The sequence below is a fragment of the Anopheles nili genome, chromosome 3, assembly GCF_943737925.1.
Source record: "Anopheles nili chromosome 3, idAnoNiliSN_F5_01, whole genome shotgun sequence".
Classification (NCBI taxonomy): Eukaryota; Metazoa; Arthropoda; class Insecta; order Diptera; family Culicidae; genus Anopheles; species Anopheles nili.
The window spans coordinates 33,893,348-33,914,675 of NC_071292.1; the positions used below are offsets into that span (position 1 = coordinate 33,893,348).

The 21,328-nt window shown below is 48.4% G+C and overlaps 1 protein-coding gene across 1 annotated transcript in view; it reads right to left on the reverse strand.

The window, feature by feature from the left end:
- Positions 1 to 2,681: 2,681 nt before the first annotated feature.
- The window catches only part of LOC128723442 (metallo-beta-lactamase domain-containing protein 1), a 51,335-nt gene continuing 32,688 nt past the window's right edge, over positions 2,682 to 21,328 (reverse strand). Inside the window, exon 3 of the mRNA XM_053817184.1 lies at positions 2,682 to 8,773. Coding sequence (XP_053673159.1) covers positions 8,430 to 8,773 — 344 coding nt within the window. The 3' untranslated portion in view covers positions 2,682 to 8,429. The remainder of the gene's footprint in view (positions 8,774 to 21,328) is intronic.

Below are 21,328 nucleotides of genomic sequence, written 5' to 3' on the forward strand. Positions count from 1 at the left end.
GTGGGGTGAGAGGAACCGCGAAAAGTGGCTGCGAGAAATGGCGCGTCATGTTGCGGCGAATCCACCTACCCGTAGGTGGTTTCAGTTTCAAAGCCGTTTGATTTCATTCCAGCAGGAATTTGATATTTAAATCATTAAATTGTGTTATTTGCGCGAACGAACACACGCATTTTCCATTGAAAAAAAAATAACCCGATAGCTTCCGTCGTCAATATCCATTTCGATGTAATTTAAGCTTTATTTTCACTTTCCGAAACAAATGCACGCATTTGCGTTACATAATGCCAGCACATTTGTTCGCTCTTTCTCTGTCTCTCTCTCTCTCTCTCTCTCTCTCTCACACACATGATGCCCATTGCAACAAGTACACGGATCAGAACGGAGGATTTTACGACCACTCTTCATTTATTTCGATCGATCGATTGGCGGGAAGGAGGATGAGGACGCCCATTACGACGCGATGTAAATTCCAATTAACGATGATATTACTCAATGAGTGTTGCTCCACGCACACCACCCACACACCGGTGCACACCGTGACACCCGGAACAAGCGCCATTTGCATCGTGAGCGCAACTCCGCATCGGGCCATGGCCGATTAGCAATCGCTCGCCGAAAGCCTAATGAGAATGTGATAATTTGTAATACAAGCCAATCACGCGATCGGAGTACGGTGCTCGCGTGGCCCTTGAGCTTTTAGCCCAGAGGCCTGAGGGCGCTTCCATTTTACGGAAAGCATGAACAGGGACATGAAATTTTATGTCTCTCTGCTTTGGGGTCGCTGCGGGCATGATGGAGAGGAAGAAAAAGAACCCCATGAGAAGGACCTCGCGTTCGATGCGTGTGCCTGCCTCTCGAAAGCAAGACTTTTTCCCACTCCCGAGCTGTGTGCTTTCGCCGCGAACCGTGGCGTCGTAAAAAAAGGGGCACTGAAACTACAAAGTATTGATGCGAGAGGGACAACACTCTAAAAAAAAAAGCTCCACCCCACCCCCGGCTAGAAGGACCTCGAGAGGGAGCTTTTATTCGAACGAACGGAAACGAATGGTCATAAAAAACGGAAGAGGTCCCCGGCCACGGTGAGCCAATGGGAAAGGGAATTGGAATTTCCATTTTCAAACGGGCAAACGGGCAAACGGGAACAACACAACTTGGCGGACAGGTGTGGTTTTGGCTTTTTTTTCCTTTTTCGACAGAAACTCGATCCGGAAACGCCATTTCGGGGCTTTTCGGGGAAAAAGCGTGCTCCTCGTGGACGGTCACATAAAAACTAGATTCTCACTGCGCACTGGCACCGCGTAAAGTGAGGCAAAGAACGCTACATTTTACGAGAAGGTCCTTCTTCATCCGCCAGCTAGGACTCCGCACGAACCGCCCGTTTTCATTAACGTTGATGAAACCCTTCAACGGCGGTAAAAAAAAACCCTTTTCCAAGCGGGCGATCGAAATCAACCAGGCTCCCGCCTCGCGAAACGAATGGCCAGCGGACGAATTCCGGGCCAAATTCCCATTCCAATCAACCGTCCTCTTGGTCGAGGCGTCCTTTGGGCCGCTTTGTTTCTGGCCACTGTCCCATCCGCCCGCCCGCCCACCCATTTTAGGGGGGGGGCCGGGGTCTCAAAGCAGGCCGTCCCTAAATCGGACAAAACTCACTTCACAAACGCACCCGCCGCTTTTCTCATTTCGCTGTGCCATTTCAGATTCCGAAAACGCGATTTTTCCTCCCACGCACACACACCCACACACACGCACGAGCAGACATTCTCCGTGAAGGATCCGCAGTGCTATCCCTGGAGGTTGTTGGATTAAAACGGCACGGTTAAATAAATGATGAACTGCGTTCCATCCGCCGGTCAGTCCGGGAATCCGACGGAAGGAGGTTCGTGTTTGTCGGAAGCGAATCCGCCATGCCATTTGCCACACGAACGTGCCATGGAACGGGGGCACGTGATCCTTTTTTTTTTTTCTTCCCTCGGTTCTATTCCCTGGCAGCAAATGAGCGATGCGTGAGCTGGGATTGTAAAAGGGAAAGAATGAAAGAAGAAAAAAAAGGCACACGACCCTTTTGCGCCCGCCGACGAGCTGACCAAAGACAAAAACGATAAGGCAGGACACGGCACGCATCGCACCCCTTTTCTAAATCAAGTTTAAAAATAGGCCACAACAAAAGAAAAAGGAAACGCACTCACAGTAAGGGTTTGCCGTTGTGTTTTGTTTTGTTTGTTTTTTTTTGTTGTTTTCGGTTGTCCTTGTGTTTGCTTTGCTTTTTTACGCTTTTACAATGGCCTGCCGGATGTGGGCGCTATGATTTTATTTAGCCGCATCCGTTGTGTCCCTGTAGCTTCGCTTCGGGTCCCTACCAAAAACTCACTTCCGGCCGTCGTGCTTTCGTGGTCCAGGCTTTTCCGCTAAATGCTTCGTTGCTATAGCAATGTGTGGCGCGCGCGCGCGCGCGTTGTGGCTGTATGCGTTTGTGGATGCGTTCGGCATTTTCAATTAATCACTGCCTACTTCGATCGATCGTGTGCATGTGTGTCAACATCTTATGGTGTCCTTTTTTTTTCTTCTCTCCATTTTCGGGCCTTTTTGGCTATCGCTCGCTTGTAGCTGTTGTGTTTGTTAGCTTGTATATTCCTGTAATATATGCTCCTGTATGCTGGTTTCGCTTTCTTTTTTGTGCCTTGGTTTCCCATCTCACTGTTACTAGTTTTTATTTAGCGTTTTGTTTTTCGTGTGTGCTTGTGTTGCATTGTTTTTTTTTTGCTCCCTTTGCCTGAGTCCCTTGAAGCCCCCGATCACAATGCCAGTACCAGTTTTTGTATGTTCGTTTTATATTACTTGCCCGCTTGCATGTTATGCCTTACTTCTGTTGTTTATTATCACTTTTTTGCTCCTTCTTTCCTGATTTTTGCTTCCCACATTTGGTCTTGCTGCGTGTTTCATTACTCTGATGTTCGCACATTCACGTTCCCTTGTTTTTCGTTTTAGTTTGCTCTTATTACCTTTTTCCTGTTGGCTTTTTTTGTTTAATACAACCACGTGCAAGTAATTTGTGTCGATCTTTTTTTTTTCTTCTGCCTGATGTCCTGACATCCTTAGCCACCGCAGCGAGCAAACATATTATATTGGTTCGTCCTGAATCTGCACTTGATGGATGTTATTTTTATCATCACCTGCTTTCGTTTTTTTTTTGCTTCTCAACCGCCTCGACCGGCCGTGTGTCGTTTGTCACGTAATCTTTCCCTCTCTTGAACTGGTTTCACTTCCCATGTTGCGTTATGTCATTTTTCTCTGGCTATTTTATTGTTTTTTTTTTTGGTCGCTGGATTTTGTCTTATTCCCCAAAGTGGCTTGTTTCTTATTTTTGCCCTTACGCCGTCGTAACGGCTCCTTTTAGCTTCATGCTGTAACGAATTGCTTTATTGCTGGTTGGCGGTTTCATGGTTTCGACACCAGAACTGATCTATTTTTTTGTTCTTTTTTTCTGCTTTCTTTCCAATGCCGCTATTCCAGTGTGTTAGCGCTTTCACACAAACGTATCGATGCTGCAGCTAGCGTAACATGCGCCCTCGAAAAAAAAAAAACCACCACCAAAGCCACTGCCGGAAGCTGCTTCAAACATCCTGGCCCTAGCATCCTAGCGACTAGCTTTTGCAATCTTCTTCCCGCTCCGTTCCATTTCAAAGTAGGTAATGTGCAATAGCTAAGTGGTCTCGTCTGCTCTGCGGCTGTAAATGCGCGTTCCTGTGTATGGGTGTCTGGTTTTGTTGTTGTATGCTTTTTGTTTGTTTCGTGTGTTTCATTTTGTATGGTTTTGGTTCTCCTACTTCTCACGCGCTACACCCCCCGTTTCCAGCGCACATTCAGCAAATGCGGACGCCTACAAATGTATGCATTATGTGTTATCTGAGGGCTGCCAGGCCAGGGCACGCCAGGCCTGCGCTTCCTCGCGTTTAACAAGTACAAGCTTAAATAATGTATCAATTTCTGCTGCTCACGTTGCTACAAGATTTCATCTGGTTTTTTTTTCGTTTGCGATATAGCAGTTCATTCTATTGTTTTGCGGTATAGATAATAATGTTGTTATGTAGTTTAATATGTTTTGCTTCATCATTTCTTTTTTGTTTTGTTCTAGTTTGTTTCTCAAACAAATGCGTTCTTAATACTCGAGCACTGCTCACCCCCTTTTCTCTGTCGTTTGTTTTTATATGTATAATATATGTATATATATATATATATATATATGTATGTATGCGTGTTGGTTTCCATTGTATTCATTCATATATGAGTGTGTGTGTGTGTATATATATATATAATTTTTTTGTGTTGAATTTAATGATCTTCAACATTATTATCCAATAACCCAATCTTCGCTTCGTTACATCGCACTTAAATTACTCATTCTCATTGCCAAACCGATAAGATAATGCTACTGCTACTACTATTATTCATATAGAGTTTTGAATTAGTTTGCTTCTGCTTCTCGTACGCTGCTCCGCTAAACTACTGCTATTCGCCGGCTAGGGCGTGAATATGAGTTTATTGATTATTTTATCTCACCGCTGTCTGCTGCTTCTTCTCGCCTCACACTTATCAGCAAATGTATTCTTCTTATCGTCAAAACATCAAAGCTCCAGCGCGCGAATGTCCTTTTTCATAGGCGCGCGCTCTCGTATCCATATCCTTGCCCACCACACAATGCTCAACGGTCAGCAGAAATTATTGTTCTGTGCATGTGCAGCCCCCGGCCTATATTTAGGCTGCTCCTGATCTCCACACACACACGCCATGCCGGATGCCAACATTGTATGCATTGCATCCTTCTGCGCCGCGAAACACCACCCATTGTGAGTGGAACCTGTGACCTAAATGTCCTTGCTCTAGCTCTCGTGTTCCAGTTCCACTAGCGTGTGTGAGTATGTTTTTTTGTTTGCTTCTTCTCCTGCATCTTTTGTTCATTTCATTTCGCGAAACATTCCTTCACCCGGTGGTCGATGATGGCCGGAACATGAAGGTCACGTGTCGTGTTATGTTTCGCGGTAGTTTTAGCATTTTCATCTTTCACATACTCATCATCATCATTAAATCAGCTTTGCGTAAGATGCTTTGCTTACTTATACCGTATCGGTGTGTCTGTGTTTCTGTGTGTGTGTGATTTTTGTGTATTTTTTCTAGCTTTGTTCTGTCCTTAGGAAACAATTAAACATTTTTCTTGCGCGTTCGTTTCTTCTCCCTGCTGTACGCTTTCCACTACGAGCACTACACATCATGCGGCTTTCCTTCCAGTTGTTTTTTTTTCTTGTATATTCATATATGTGTATATATATTCATATTTGTGTGTATATATCTATATATATATGTTTGTATGAATAAATAGTTTTAGTAGAAAATCGTGTTTGCCAGGCCTTTCTCCACGGTGCCAGGTGTGGAGAAAATACTCTATCCTCGATAACCTATACGCGTGTAACGTCTATTTGCTACTGCTTTCTCGCCGCTTATCCTTAAACGTAACGCGCCTCCTTTCGCGCTCGTCTTTTGTTTGTTTGCCAGGTTTTTTCGGTCACCTTATCGACTAGAAGTTTTCGGATCCAAGTGGTGTAGAATTTTTTTCTTCTTCTGTTTCTCCGCCGTTCTGCGCCGAGCCGATGTTGTTCTCCGCGAACGCGCGTGCGTGCTTATACGCCTATCTGCTTTTTTTTTCTCTCTCTCGCTAAATCTAGTTTTAATTACGCTTGATGAGTCGGGTGATTCATGAGATGATTACTTGTTTCATTTTTTTGTTTCTGTTTCCTTTGTTTAATATGTATATATATATATGTATAACTCTTAATCGATTATTATTACTTTTTTTTTGCTTCTTCTTGTAATTTGCTCGCAGTAGTGTTTGCTGCGCATTAAGAACTAAACATCCATTATACGTTTGGTTTAATGCATTTACTTGCTGTATATTTTTGTGGGTGTGTTGCCGCGGGTCCCCACTGGCCCCACGTGTGTTCTAGTGTTCTGCAGCCTGCCCGCTTTCCATTGTTCTGTGGGTGTACGTGTGCCTGTTGGCGTATGTGTGTCAGTGTATGGGAAGGCGAAGAGCGGGGGGGGGGGAGGGGTCGTGTGTGGCGAAAAAACTACGCGGTTGGCTAATATCCGCCCCCATTGCCTATGTGCTGGTTTGCTGTTGATGTTGTTGTGTTTGTGTGGGTGTTTTTTTTTCGTTCTTCTTCTTCCACCTTCGTCTCATTCGTCTCAAAAAGTTGGCAAATCTCCGGTAGAAGCATCTTAAAGAAAGGCATCAGGTGTGTGTGTCAGGACCCCTTCAGCGTCCTTCTGTTCCCTTGTTTAAGCAGAAGAATCGAACTGAAGGGCGCCTCCACCGAACCCTGGTCCGTAAGCCCATAGATTTCAAACGTGTATATATCTGTATTGCATGTGTCGTGGGGGAGAGATTGGGAAGAGGGGAGGGGGGGTATTGCACGTTGGGGGTGTGACCACTACCAGACCACCTAAATACTGACCGCGAAAATGGCCTTTAATGTGTGTTGCTCTCGCTTGCACGCGATGCACGGGGATCAAAATGGTAGCAAGTTAGCGCTTCCCCCAAACACGCGGGAATGGGTAGTTTTTGTTTGTTTGTTTGTTTGTTTACTTTGCACAACCTTTTCAAAATTGGTACCATTGGTTTTTCTCGCTGTTCGACTGCTGCTGTTCCAACTGTGTGTGTGTTTTTTTTTGCGTGTGTCCCGCCTAAGAACTGGTCTAAACGTTACAATATGTGTGTTTTGCTTTCTCTGTAAATTGGCTTTCATCGCAGCTTCTCCGAAGTGAGAATGGATGTGTGTCCTTCCGTACGTGTGTCTTTTGCTGTATGTGTGTGTGTGTAGTGTTGGTTTTTCTGACCATTTTGTTCGCTTGCATTTTAAGAAACATTTTGAAACTCTAAGTCCACTAACGTTTACATGTATGATCAATAAACTGCTTATTAATATCGTGTATTATGTAAATTGTGTATGTATTTTTTTTTTCTTCTTCTTCTTCTTTACTTATCTTGTTTGCTCAATTTTCTTAACGCGTCGATTCGATTCGGAAAGCTAGGTTTGTTTTTGTTTTCCGCCCTCATCGTCTACACGCCCACTGTGGCTCCGTTCCATTTCTTATCCTAAAGCATACCTATGTAAGTTGCCATAAAGCTTGCGTCTTCCAACATCCAGCACGAACGCCGGCCGTTCTTAAGAGCATTGGTTGGGTTTTTTTGTTTTTTGTTTTTTTTTCTTCATTAAATTTCTGCTTTCCCGCACACGTCCGTGCCATGCCGGCGTGTACACAGACAAATCTTGGGTGTCTTTTTTTCTTTTTCTGGTTGGTTGGTTGGTTTTATTCCATACGTATCCCTGCGTATCGGTATCCAACGGTATGCACCGGTTCCGATCGATGGATCGAAACGCGGGCGGTCATCCGCCCAACCGGATTCAGGATACGGAAATAAGCGGTAAAAAGCTCTCTCGTATCGTTCGCATCAAACACCGACCACTCAACACCACAGGCAGCCTTGCAAATAGGCGAGCTGTGTGTCCAGAGAGAAGGGCGTTTTCTTTCTTTCGTGCGAACGTTATTATACGTGTACGCGTGTGTGTTTTTACTTTCACTAGACGGTCCATTCGGCCTTTCCGGCCTCGCCGAGAACGAGTGGTGTGCTCGTGCGGCTCAGCCAAACCTGTTAAACGGGTTAAACGCATGGTTTTGCAAACTGCTAAAGAGCCCGGCTCGTCAGAACGAACCGAGCCACAACGATAGGAAATGAAAAATTGTCGACGCAAACAACAAACAACTGTGCTAACAATGAGTAACTGGAAATTTTGTCCCTAGGTCGGTGTAACCCCTTTTTTTAACGGTATGCGTTTCTTCTTTTTTTTTTTAAACACATCACGACCGGGACAAGCGACAGCTAATGCCCTTATGATCGGGAATCAAACCCCCGCCTGGATCGCTTCGATTACATGAACAACACTATGAACGAACAATCGATAATCGGTATAATGTGCACAATGATAGCATTTGATTCTTGTCTCTTGACTTTTCGCTAATATGCCTTGACACACATAATCGTATTAATTAGTCACTTATCATATTAACATCGTTTAGTTCTTACGGGTTCCTAATTCCTTCTTCTCGCTTTATTTTTTGTTGTGTAATTTTTTTTTCTCTCCTCTCCTGGTGTTGCGATGCAACGCTTGAAACCGAAAGCGGAACGGAACTGGTTTGCGCAAACTATGCCGCCTGCGCGTGAAGCGAGCGCGTGTGCAAAACAACGAAACAACTTCGCGCAAAAACGAAACCTTGAAACTGTAACTTCATTAATCAGGCTGTAAAAAAAGCATCGATTCCTGCCGCCGTTCTCCCACCACAGGCTTCTTACCAGGCTGCTCTCCATTCTGGCGTTACATTTCACCCACCGAATCCGTCACCTGCCGGTGCAGCTTTTCACGCATCTCCGAATCCACCCGGAATGGTCCACCATGTCCGGGGACGATCCAATCGGCCAGATCAGCGATCCGAGCCCGATGGTGCCGCTGAGCACGTGGATTCTCGCTGCCAGCGTCCAGCCACAGCCGCTCGTCATCGATGTCCTGCTGGCGCTCGAACAAATCCCCAACGACCGCCACTCGCAGTCCATCGGGGACGCCAATCGACAGGTTGGTCCGGGCGATCAGCACCGTCACGCAGGACATTGTGTGGCCTGGTGTGGCCTGAATTTCGATATCATCCGTCAGTCGAAAGGGGGCTGGAAAAAAAAACGAACAGGATAGCAAAAAGAAAAACGATCCCAATGAGAGTGGAACTTTTTTATTTCGTTTTTTTTATCAACGGCCAAAAACAGGCAATAACACCCGGATTACGTTCGCCCTGCCAAAAAGCGGAACCGATTTCGGCCATTTTTCACCACCCAACGGTTATGTGGGGGTATGTTTCAGCGTTTCGATGACCCATTACAACCCGGCACATGTTTAACAAGTGATAACGCGTCGTTAAGATGATTTAACCGTTGCATTTTCGATGGACAAAAGCACACCCCATTTGCACGTGTCCTTTTTGCGACGATGACGACGTCAGAGTGTGCACGTCCCACCCCGAAAACTCATCAACACCCAACCCAATGAGATATTTATTTGACGAGTAGAGTGCTTCTTTGTTTGACCTCCTCCCCGTAAACATTTATGCCCAACTCCCTACTCGACTTGACGCAACATCAAACGACCATCAGCAGGATTCGGTTCGGTTTGGACGGCTCTTCAGAGTGCTTTTGCCAACAACCAGGGACGATTCGATGCACGATTCACAGCACCGTCCGAAAGATTGCCATCGAGTGCACCACCAACGGGGTCCGCTGATCCGCTTCGATCCGTTTGCTATCTATCTCGTCCGATAACGGTAACGAGAAACTGTGCTTTCCATTCACGTTCCGTCCATGAAGCGCGTCCGCTTTCCCAGAGCCCAACAGCCAGGCCAAAAACCACACCCTCGTGGAAATGTGAAAAAAGAAGACGCGCTGCCAGTAACGGGGGACGACCTGCAAATACGGTCGAAAGTTCATTTCGGTGAACTTTCAGCCCGCACTGCAGGAGGGTTCCGTGCTCATCCCCGCGTGATGCCCGCAGTGCATACATTTGCATACAGTCGAAAAGCGCCACGCCTTAGCTGCTCGGTGGGGGATTTTTCATCAACCATTGGCTGCTGCTGCTGTCTCGGGTCCGTGGTCTACAGGCTTTGTTGCAACAAATTATTACATCGCAAAGTTCATTGCGAGCGCTGCTCGAAGAAGCGAATGCCCGCAAGCCGGAGACCGTAATTGGGTTTCCGTTCGTTCGCTCGCCTTTCGGAAGCGGTCCTTCGGAGGGAAACGCAGTCCGGACGTAGGGGGTGTGGTGGTGTTTTGCAAATGATGGAAATTGAATACTTTGGCCAGCTTTGGCTGATTAAATATTCTAATCATCGCATTGGGCTTTTTTTTCCCTTCTTTTCTTTTGCTTACATTAGCATCACGCCACGATTAGCCGTTGATTAAAGCGGCACCAGTTAATGAGCAAACGGTGCGACCTTCAAACCCCCCGAGAGGAATTAGCTCATCACCGAGATTAGATGACCATCACATCGAATTCAACAATTACTCCCGCACGCGGTGCAACACGTGCTGTGTTGTCAATCAACGCAACACCTTTTCACCGAACGCTTCGGACATTAGGTGCGTCGCAAAGAAAATGGCCGCGTGGACGTGCGCCAAAAGATGGACAGCGGTAATTCACGATAATTGCATTCAAAACGCGACCGTATGGAAATTCCCATCCATCCGCCCATCGTATTACCATTAAATGCACTTCCCACCCACGACCGATGGGAGGAAAATGGCTCCGTACGCCAGCCGAAGAGCCCCATTATTGGCGGCGTATAATTTTCCCGCCCCCTTTAGGGCATGGAAAATCATAGCCTTCCGATGGCCACCGAGAGAGAGAGACACGCCGTCCGGCTGCGTTACCATCTTGTGAATGTTTGATTTGATTTGATTTCACGTTCGTGATTCAATCGTTGATCGTCGGGTGCGATTGGAACTCATTCCCAGTTCCCGCTGTTGACAACCACCCACCGGGATTGGGGTGGGAAAAACGGAGGTGACCCTAACACTCGTAATGAAATTTGTAATCAGTTACAAAGTTAGCTCGGCGTCCGTTCTTCTTGCCCGGGGATTGGGGCACCTCTCTTCCGCTTGCTGGCGGGTGTAATTAAATTCAGCAATCTCCTGCCCGGGGTGAGAGTTGGATTTGCCGTTTCCGAGGCTATCCGTGTGCATCATCTTGCGTTGGCAGGGCTTTTAATGTGTGGGCTTTCGATCAAAGAGACTGTTTTCGATTGGTTCGTTCGTTTGCAAGTGGCGTCGTGGTTGGGAAGGAAAACTCGCCTCGTCTCGCGTGACTGGTGACGATGACAATTGCTCACAAACGCGTGGAGCTTCGATTTGTGCAAGAACCGATAGTGGCACCGACCGGTTGATTAAAGCTTCACCAGGTTCGAACTCATTCCAGTGCTCAAGCGCCCCTTTTGCGGTGTTCGTCCGGCTCCAAGCTCGACGCTGGAAAGCTAATTCCGCACCGTTCGAATGAAAATTGATCCCGTTCTAAGGGGCGGCCAGCTGGTGGCACCCCCACCGATACCGTCCGGTGATGGCGTCGAAACACACAGATACACACAAACACTGGTACACTGCGCACACGGAAGCGGTGATTGCTTTGAAGTGAAGTGATGCGTATTAAATTGTAAACTGTAAACTCCCATCCAAACCGGCGCATTTCCAGGAACTCGGGGCTTTTCCAGCGCCGGGTTTTCATCACCCGGTTCCATTACGCCACCCACACCCAGCCACATTCACGGCTTCGTGACGCGAGGGACAAGAGTGAAATATTAATGTTTCTCTAAAAGCCGACCTACAACGATTGCATTAATATTTCACCTACAGCTTAGAGCGTGCTGTACTCGTCCTGGAGCCACCGTTCGGCGCTCTCGGTCTCACCTTCTCTCTGGGGTGAGGGAGGAGGGAACAAAAATAACACACAAAAAAAACGATCCCCATCCAAAAAAAAAAAGCTTCCCTTTCTGAAAGCGGAAATTCGCTTTATTTGCTGCTGATGATAGCGCCGGCGATAAATACGTGTTAGAACAGAGGTTGTCCGCTCGAATGTACCGTTTACTTTTCTTCTTCCCTTTTGCTGTGTGTGTGTGTGTGTGTTGTTTTTTTTTATTTACACCCGAAAATTACTTCCCCTTCGACACGCATGTGTGTGTGTTTTTTTTTTGCCCTCCAAAAATAACTGCCCATGAGGGGAGCAATTTTCAGCTAACCGGTGGGGGCGTAACTGATTCGGTTGTCGAAAAAATCTTGATTACTATTTGCCGATCGGTGGCGCAGGGTGGAGGTCAATGGGGGACAGGGAGGGGGGGGGGAGTTCACCTCAGTTCCCAGTTCACTTCTTAAACGCTGCCCCCCGCACCGAACTCATCGCAACGTTCGGAACGTCCGGAAACGCGAAGTCCTTTTCCCTCACCACGGGGCCACATTTCCCTCGCAGCCAGACGCCAGGCCATATCTCCTTCGCAGGTACCCCACGGGACAGTGGTAGTGTACCAGGGGAGGAGGGCGAAGCTTTAACCTTGGGAACGGGAAGAAAAAGTTTCTTTTTTATCGTTCGACGGGGGAAGGAGATTTCTCCTTGTCATAATTTATCGAAACTTGCCGTTGGCCGAGGGTGTGCTTTAACGATCGCTTTCGTAATAACAAAAACCGCTCTCCCCCATCCACGCTCAGCCGTGCCGTGGAAGATTACTTTTCTACCCACCCACGGTGAAGTTCATCACGGTCCTCGGTGCGAGCCTGGCGCTCAGGTGTTTTTGGGAAGACACAACCGACCCTTAAACGTAAATTAACGAACACCGGGGCGCGACCGGTGTAGCTTTCACCGCAGTTAATATTTTTCCGAGCGGAATAAATTTTCCATGCCCACTTTTCCCAGGCCACGGCGTCCCCTCGGTGCACCAAAAAAAAAAACACGTACTCCACAAAAGCTGAAGCAACCAGCAAAGGGGGATCGCGAAACCATGGGATCGCGAAACGAAACGCGATGGATTTTGCGTGTTGTGCACGAAAAAACACGATAGAGCTAATTGAAAAAGGGGTTTGTTTCGTGTTGATAGGCAAAATAGACGCGACGACCGTTGATGTTTCCCGCCGCCCGTCAAATATTAATATATAAGCGCTCACGCAGCACGGCCCGGAGTGGATGGGTGGGTGGGTTAGAGGGCGGAGAAGCAATTAGACAAACAAATTAATTCGGTTTACATTCATTTGCGTGTGGTGAGGCGTGAAAAATTGTTCACGCAGAAATGTCGGTGCAATTATCGGTGAGAGCGAAGCCGAGAGTGAGCAACACCAGCAAAAACGGCATCCTCGAACAGTTTCGCTATCTTTCTGCAAGGTAAACACCACACAAAATCAAACTGGCTGACTGAAACCTTTCAAAGGGTGGTTGGTATTTTATTTACACAACGGTATTTTAATCGGATGGGGGCGAGAGAACGACAGCAAAAATAAATAGCAAACCGCTTTTTCGCAATTGCGCGCATTACGCGAACACCAGTTTTGACGTGGGAAATTGAATAACCGTCACACATACGGAGAGGCACACACACACACACCCACACATTTGCGCTATCCGAAAAACAAAGCCCCCTTCTGCCTCCTTCTCCTTCTCTTCACATAAGCAGCAGCGGCCACGAAATTCAATCGTCCGTGTAAACATTTTCAATCTCCAATTAGGATGTTGCGTTCTCGCAAGCGCCACCAGGCGCCTCCATCGAGTGGTGCAATTTTTCATTTCACTCGCCAAGCTGATTTATCGCCACCCCCGAAGCCCCCAGATGCTTGGATTCAACCCCACGTGTGGGCTTTCAAAAATAGTAACCGATTACGGGCGTTGGCTGCAATCCAGCGGCTCCAAGATGGGCCAAAGTGGCTCCCCCACGGTAGCAAAAAATTCGGCTGATGGTGGAATAAACGCGCGAAATTTTGGCTGGTTACAAAATACTCTCTTCTTCTTTTTTTTTGAGCTCGAGCTCGACAAACGACACCACACACGCGCACGGTGGTGACGAATCCACCATTAGCATAAACCAGCCAATTATACATTCGATAAGGCCTCCGGAAAAAAACGGACCCCATTCCGAGCGCTCGATAATCTATGATTCCTCGCCATGGCGGGCCCTTCCGGGCTTGGGTGAGCGATGAGGGATAAATTGAATTCCACCAGATGGACCGAAGATCGAGGGAAAAACGCACAAGAATACGCCATCATCTTTCACTCCCGCTAGCGACCCGGGCGGCGGTGCGCGTATTACGAATGGAAATCGCCCGAATGAATTGAAAACGATTTTATGTAATCGATGGATGACATAAATCGTCGCTAGAATTCGTCCCCGCAGCGCTATCGGAGGGAGGAACCGAACAAAAAAAAGCTGTATTAAGAAGCGTTGGTTCGATGGTTCAATTTTCCCGGCCCGGCTGGGATGGGAGTCAAAAAAAAAACGGGCCGTTTTCCCTCCTCGAGCGGCTCGAGTGAATTGGCAATTGAAATACCACTCACGGGCCCACAACGGATCGGTGGGGGAAGGCTTTTCGCAAACGTAGCGCGCGAACGGAAGCGAACGCCAAAATGATTAATTATTAGCCCGTGCTGGAAAGTATTATCCCGCGTGATATTCCATAAATTTTCCTCCCCCACACACGTCGATATGGGGGGGGGGGGAAAGAAAGGCCAACAAAAAACAAAAAAAGAGGCCCCATCGAAGGCGAACGAGATTGAGTTTTTATCCTTTGCCAATTTGCACGAAACCGGAAAAGGAACATCCACCGGAGAGTGTATTATGTTTGAAGAGCGCCATCGCGTTATTATACTCCTTGAGCGTGTGGAACTGGCAAAGTGCATTTACATCACCGGATATCGTTGGGGTCCTTTTTTTCGGTTCCTGCAAAGAATCATTCACACATGAGAGCTGCTGAGGGAACAAAAAAGATTTCCCGCAAAGCGAGTTCATCCCACTTGAAAAAGTGTTCCGGTGAGCGACCTTACCGAAAGCAGGCGACCAAGCAAGGGACGAAAAACTTTGCCGCTACAATAAATCGAGCGAATTCCAATGAGAGCAAGTCGAGGGATGTTTTCGTAAAAATTCCAACTTTCCAAAACCCCGTGACCGGGGTGGGTTCGAACGGGAAAGCGAACCTACATTGAAATGGGTGGGAAAATTATCCGTTGCAGTGCTTTGCTTGCGTTCCTTCTTTACTGTTATTACTTTTCTTACGTTGGGGGTTTTCCCTTCGGTTTTCAGCCAACAGCGAGCGCCCGGTTGACCGGTTGTTTTTCAGAGGAAATTTTCCACTTTGTTGTTAGCGCCCGAATTTATTCGTTTCAGTACACTTGTGCGAACGTACATTACGCGAAAGGCGAACAAATTACACGAACAAGACACTACGTGCAAATTACATTCCTTTTTCGGGAAAGGAAGGAACCCGTTTCACTGTCCAATCGTCCATCGTCTCTCGGAAAAGCTTCTCCTTTTTTTTTGTTCAATCACCTCCCACCAGCGTTTTTCTCGTTCGTTCTCTCTCGCTCTCTCGTTTTTCCGCTATCGCGAGGATATTAATTTAGTCCGATTTTCCCATTTCCGATCCATCTCGTCGTCGTTTCCCGGTCGGTTCCACACACTTTTATGGCCCGTTCCGCGGCAGCAACGCGACACGTTAACGTATTAATCCAGCCAGCTTTCCGGCGAATGCTTTTCGTGAAATTGAACCCGCTGATGGAAAACGGTTCGCCGGACCGCGAACGCACGTACCGGTTTGACCGTTGATCATGGCGTGATTGAATTATAAAAACACGCGGCACAAACGGGGCGAATTTGGGTGCAAAAATGTGATATCCATATAAATAAAATGCAACCGAGTGCTTTGGGCTTCAATTTATGGCTTAGCGCCTGAAGTGCGCCCTCGTTTCCGGGTGGAGAAGAAGGAAAAAAAGGAAAGCCGGATGAAACAACTACCAGGCACCGATTGTGCCCCCGGGCAGATCCGGCGGGTTATCACAAAAGGGAGCAAATGGTGTACAAAGAAACCAAAAAAAAACTACGCCATATATATATATATCTGGCTGGCCGGCCGGAAGGACCAGCCGGATCGATTCATTTCAATTTCGAATGGCGGAAAGCTCCGGGCAACACACCGATGGTGTCGCACTCGAGCACCGAAGCGCGCACACGGGTGTCATTTTGCGAGGGTTGAATATTGATTTATGGAGGCACTCCCGGTGCCAGACCACCTCCCCTTCTCCACGTGCCATCCTCAAAATCCGGGCCTTCCGCTGGCCCACAAATACGTGACCCTGGCACCGGTTGAGCGGAAGCTTGCTGACGTAAATTAAATCTTTTCGCCCCGGTGTATCGAGCACCCCGGTTTGCGGGTGGCCCATCACAGTGGGGATGTTTTTCGCGCGTCAATGCGCTCGAGACGGAGGCGGTACGGATATAAATGGAACTTACGCTCGCGGTAAGGTCAACCGGGTTTGTCGGTAGAACCGTCCCGCCACCAGCAAGATAAGCCGGTCTCCTGGTCGCATTTAGACCACGAGGCCGGCGAGAAGGCAAAATAAAGAAGTAGAATCGCACGATGGCACGGACGAGCTTCTACGGGGCGCTTCCTTCCGGTGTCTAAACATTGCCAATAAAGAAGTTCGAAATAGGTAATTGCTTGCGAAAAAGGGCCACCCACTGGGCAAGGATGTCGGCACGAAACAGAGGCACGTCACGAAAGCCTGTGGACCTGTGGTGGTGGTGGTTTTCTTCCGAAGCCTCGAGGCTCCCTCCGACTACGGACGACACGGCTCACAAGTGGCACGATTCCAATCGTGTAGGGTTTGCACCACGCACGTGTGAGAGCGAGAACTTCCTTCGGTTGGTGCCACCGCAAAATGACATTAAACCGAGAAGATGATATCCGTCGTTTGCCGCTATCGCCGTCAACAAAGGCGGCCCAAGACGCTTAAACAAACTCCGGAACCTGCTTTTCCACCGGGCCGGGATGGTCCGGTGGGCCGTACCGGACTGAAAGGAAATCGCCCACCGACAGAGATACGGCTGCTGGCCGCTGCGACTGGCATGTGTGCAGCATCAGAAGTGTGAATATTTATGGAACGAATTTGCCCCCGCCCGTGTGCCCGCCTCAAATGTCCACCTGGCGGAAAATGTGGAGAAAGTTTCCCGGGCTGTGCCACCAATATACGACGGCGGAGGGGGTTCATTGTCGAGCCGAAACGCTGCTGCTCGGGCAGAATTTATCTACCACAAATAATCACCCGAATTGTGGAAGCGTGGAGAGCGAACCAGCACTCTAGAGCATCGCTTTGCTGGCAGGAGCATAAAATATGGTTGGTGGTGTTGTGCGCTTCATCGATTTTCCTTTTGCGCTTCATCCTTGAAGAATGCGGAGAAAATTATGTGATAAATGACAGTGAGATGTTTTGTGTGAACTTGCCAGCCGGTTTTCCTCGAGATGCCAGTACATCACAGCAGCGCCTGCACGACGGGCATTACTCATGTTTCTTCTGCTGAGTGACAGCGATATTTCATCGGCGCGCGGTGCCGAGTGAGTAAATGGAATAATATGACACAACGTGACGTAATTTGCTTCCCGGGCGATATATGCGCTACAATCAATTGAAATTGATTTTTAAGCACTATTTCGAACCTGCAAAGCTATTGACGAAAAGCGACCGATTGGCAACTGTCATTTCGATGGCATGTGTCATACGTCACGTTGTCAGGTGCTGCATTTGTTTTGAATAACCCCTGAGCAGCACGTAAATAAGCAAAATATTCGTTCTGCAGCCCTTCGTTAAGGCCAAACCCGAATTTATAGAAACAAAAGAGCGATTTGCGTTCCGTTTTCTGCCACAAAAAAAACACCATCCTTTCCGGTGGTTCTCCGACAGTAGCACCGAAATGAAGCATTCATCATAAAATGCAATTTTGAAACTAACGTAAAGAAAAGCCACAGAAGGGATAGAAAATATATGAATTTACATAATCTTCGCTTTGGCTGTTGCATACCCACCAGCTGCAAACTCTAGCTCCAGTTGCTCCGGCTTAGGTGAAATTGAAAATTCATTATGCAAAGGCGTACACTCGGCAACACGCCCCACGGTCACGGTGGTGTGTCTCGCTCCAGCACCGGCAGTACCAGCTCGTGGATCAATTTTCGGTGGCTCCGTTACGTAATGCAACTACCCGGAGGGCCAGAGCCCGATTTCCATCATAATTATCAACTATCCCCGCGATGCACACCACAAACCGCTCCTCGGATGCATCGGATGCCCGTCCGGACCCCCGGAGGTTGGGAAATTTATTAGCCACTCGGCATACCTCCCCCTCCTCCCACCCATTGCCTCGAGCTGCTTCGCGATGCAAAATTAAATGGGTTCTTTGAAAATATAAATTAGATTCTCGTCGATCGATGCCGGCCGTATTAGGCGTCGTGTTAGGCGGGTGATTCGAAGCGCGAATTCCGCAGCCCTTAATGAAGCTATCAAACTGCAATCAAAATTACTCATCGTAGCGTGGACCATCGTCACAACGCGGATCGCCCCACTCGGTTTTGATTATGCGGTGCGGGTGTGAGCGAAATATTTCGCGCGTTCTATTTATTATTTAAATGCACCCACGCAGCCTGATGTGGACGAGCAGATCGAAGCGCAGCAATAACACCATCTAAACGATCTTATCGCCAACACTAAAACACGAGTGGTCAGGGGGTTAAGCCGTATTTTATGGAGAATTTACGCATCTCCCCCCTCCTGCCATAATTGAACCATAAACTAAGATAAGAAAATAAATGTGCGATGATGCAAACGCCGCGAACACGACCGAATCCGGCCATCATAAATAAGGGTCTCTCTCTGTTTCTCGCGTATAACGATATGCGATGCGCCGGATTAAACCCGGTGCGGAAAAACTATTTTTCTGCGCAAACCCGCACACCGCAGATTACCGCTCTTGCCACGCTCTTGCTCCGTTTTGTCTTTGTTTCGCGTAATGTTGTCTTCGACCGAGATTTATGCATAAACTCCTCGGGCGCTCCTTATCGCGCGGATACGTGCTCCCTTGTCCCTGTTTACGTCCGCGAACCCCTCGAATCTGGCAGGGGGCGAAATCACGGGGACCCATTAGTTCCGGCACCGTTGGTGTCGTTTATCAAACTTAATTACAAACACACACACACACGCGAGCACACAAATACCCCGGTGTAGGATCTCCAGATGAAGTGCACAAGACGGTTAGGGTGCTGGCGGCATTAGACGCAATTAACGCATCCAAATTCGCTCGACCCAAACTTCCCATCGGCAAACGGTGGCGACCTTGGCGGCGGTAAATCCGGAGAACACAACCCTGCCGAGTTACGCGCGAATAAGCAAAGCAGGCGGCGCCCCAAAATGGCGCCAGTGTTTGCACACACTGGAATGATCCACGAAGGCGTGGTGTGGAGAGAGAGAGAGCACACAAACACACACACACACACACACTGAAGTACAAAATGGAACAAACTTGCACGTCCAAAAAGGGAAACCACCGAAAGCAGGATAAGGAGACCGTGCATTAGCCTTGCAACAACAACAAAAAAAGGAAAGGAAATCCTTCCGGAAGGAGGATGTTTAGTGGGAGTTTTGTTTCAGTATTTTTTTTCCCTCTCTCTCTCTCTCTTTTGTCTCGTTTTTTTCTTGCGCCTCACTTCACCGAGCGATAACCGAGAAGCGAGCAAAATAGCGTCGCCAGAAAAAAAACCACGGGAATATAGCCGCCTGAGCTGGCTAGCTGGGCAAGGGACGGGTGGGCGCGTAATTGAAGAAATTATGAGCCCAAAATTGATCCTTGAGTTAAGCGCTCGTAAAAACCACGTGGACGCGATGCGAGGTACAAACACCGGTGGGTGGGTGGGTGGGTAAGTATGGGAGTACGAGTGGGTTGTGGGTGCAGGAGAAGTGGGGGGGGGGAGGGGGGATGAAACCGTGTTCGATGGGTAAAACCACCCACGCGGGAAAACGGGAAAACTCCCCACCAAAGAAAACGGCAACCGCGAACAAATCATGGCCGGGTCGGCTTTTTGGGGAGGATGACGTCGTCGGGTGGAGGCAACAAAAAGAACAGGGTTTTTTTGCTTCTTCTTCTGCTTCTTCTTCTTCTCCTCCACATCCTTTTCGTATCGTTTTTCCACCTTCGAGCAGCGAGCCAGCGAGTCGAATAATGCAAGCAAAACCGTTAAAACTTTCCGCCCGCCACCGTTCGGTGGTAGAGGTTTTCCACCGGGGGTGGGCGCTTCAGTTCTTTGGCGCAAGGGAACGCCACCGGGCGCACCGGGTATTCGTTACATTGCTGGCGCGCGCAATAAAGCATCACCTCGCAGCACGCCGAAGAAGCAAAAGAAAAAAAAGAAAAAGACGATAAAAGCGACTGAGTGGGATAAAAGTTCGGTGGCGTTCGAAAACCGCAAAGGTTCGTACATTTTTTTTTGTACATCTCCCACAGTCGTTGGGTGACCCCAGGGAAGGAGCGAGAGAGAGAGAGATCCGAGCTTTTCCGCACCACGGGACACCTTCCAAACGGGTCTTTCGGGTCATGGGAAGCAGCTGTAAGACACTGGTAAGGGAAACCAAGCAACAAAAAAAAAAACAAGGAAAAATCCTGTTCCCCGGTTTTGAGCAGTCGAAACCGAGAAGTGATTCTACTTCCCAGCTTGTTCCCGGTGGCCCCGTGGCCCGGATCTGGTGGTGGTGGGTGGTTGAAGATAAAAAAAAAACGAACCCTCGTCTGCCATTCGTCGATTTTCCGTCCGTCGGACACGGATCAAATCGGCGAGATGGGAAGTTTTTTGCCGGCTCCGGTCTGGGGAAGTTTTGGAAGCCCACGAGCGCTGCTGCTCATGTAAGAATGCTCCCCACTCCGAGAGGAAGGGGGGGGGGGGGTGGTTTGTCCCCATCTCGGAGGTGGTGAAAGGCTTTCCTTTTGTGTTAGCTTTTGACTGTCGACGGCGAAAGCCCCTCGACTCCGCTGAAGGATACGCTCGGTTTGCCGAACCGGGCGGCTGCCGGGAAAAACTCTTCCTTACCCTCGACGACAGGCAGACAACAACAAAAGGATCAACCGCCCCCCCCCCCCCCCACTTGTCCAACTCTCCTTACCAACGCCCTCCCCCACTGTGTCTGTGGCGTTTGGATAAGCAGCGGACGGATCTTTCGATCATTTAAGCACGGGACAGAACGAATGGGTGGCAGGACTGCAGGGTAGCATCCCAAGCCCCGTATGCCGAAAACTTCTGCCACTTCCGGTCCCTCTGGTGGGGGAGGGATAGTCTACCCTCTACGGGAAAAGGAAAACTCCCGGGGACCCGAAATCAGAACAGCTTTGCAAAGAATCATCATTTTCCAGAACAATCAGCGTGCCGGATAAGTGTGTGCCGGGTTCTCAAAAATCCCATCACGATAAGGTACACCGTGGGTGGGGGGAGTGAAAGAGAGAGAGTGAGAGAGAGAGAGTGAGAGAGAGAAAGCGTTGGGACGAGTGACGCTGATGATGATATGGTAACTAGGCCAACGAGAAAGCGAAAATTTCGAAAGCACACCCAAAGCTTCAAAGCAATCTCGCCGCCATCCGTCCGCTAACAACTATTGCCTGCCGTTGCTTGCTCGCTTTGTTGCCG